General features: G+C 51.8%; 1 protein-coding gene across 1 annotated transcript in view; it reads right to left on the bottom strand.

The window, feature by feature from the left end:
* Positions 1-907, bottom strand: part of LOC110022569 — a 5,475-nt gene extending 4,568 nt beyond the window's left edge. Inside the window, exon 1 of the mRNA XM_020721580.1 lies at positions 19-907. Coding sequence (XP_020577239.1) covers positions 19-806 — 788 coding nt within the window. The 5' untranslated portion in view covers positions 807-907. The remainder of the gene's footprint in view (positions 1-18) is intronic.
* Positions 908-1,093: the final 186 nt, after the last annotated feature.

Here is a 1,093-nt window from a genome sequence, read left to right as displayed (position 1 = left end):
CCGGCCCCCTCCGCATACTCCCGGCACAAAACAAGAAAAAACACCATCGAAGAAGCCACAAAGACGGCAAGAATCAAACTGAACTCAATATTCACCAATGATTTTGCTCTGTGCAGCGCTTCCTCGCTCCCGCACCGAACCACCGTGTGTCCTTCCTCTTCATTAATGAAACACCCTCTGGCGATCAGCCCCGGCGTCCACAACGCGAATCCCATCACCACAAACCAAATCCCCTGCAAAGCAATACTCGCCGATCTGACAAACCCTACCGCGAAGCTACACGGGTGGCTGATGCCCATGATGGTGGTGATAAGCGAGACGGCTACTACGAGCTGGAGGAGTGAATGATACTGCCCTTCCACCCCCATGTGGTCGGAGGAATGGAGGTGGAAGAGGAAGAGCTGCTGGGCGAAGGCGGCAGAGGCGGCTAGGATTGTGAGCGGCTCGGCAGCAGGGCGGGGGGATCGGGCCGAATCGAAGATTAGGGCGAAGAGAGAGTAGAGTAGAAAGGTGAGGGAGATGGAAGAATGTTCGAAGTTGTGGAGATGGTTGGAGGGGATGGTTAGATCGGGGTCGAGGGGTTGATGGCGTTCGGTACCGATGAAGAGTTCCATGGTGATGGAGACGGAGCAGGCGAGGGAGATGAAGAGGAGTTCGAGGTGGCGGAGCTTGGGGAAGGGGAACCAGAGCAGGGAGCGGTATGATTTGGGGTGGAGAGAGAAGAGTTTAATGTGGTTGAAGAGGTGCCATATGCCGATGAAGAGGAAGCCGAATCCGGGGGCGACATGGCCCAATAGGGTTCCCATGATTTGATTAATTGGCTGATTGGGGATTGGGGATTGGGGATCGGGTTGAAGGTGACTCGCAAGGCAAAATGAGGTGTTAGGGATTTAAAGGGGGAATGGAGGGAAAGAAGAAAGATGAGTTGGTGAGGAGTTGCAGGGGACGAGGTAAACCAAATAGATGGCCCAGATTCTCTCTAGAGAGTTCGGAGGAGAAGGATTGACTTAGAGGATTTTAATTTTTATTTTAAATGTTTTTTATTCGAAGATTGGTTTTTTCGGTTGTGGAAACATAATAAATATTGGTAAAC

This window comes from Phalaenopsis equestris, unplaced genomic scaffold (assembly GCF_001263595.1).
Source record: "Phalaenopsis equestris unplaced genomic scaffold, ASM126359v1 Scaffold000197, whole genome shotgun sequence".
NCBI lineage: Eukaryota > Viridiplantae > Streptophyta > Magnoliopsida > Asparagales > Orchidaceae > Phalaenopsis > Phalaenopsis equestris.
The sequence above is the reverse complement of the archived record's forward strand: the minus strand, read 5'-3'. Positions and strand labels throughout refer to the sequence as shown.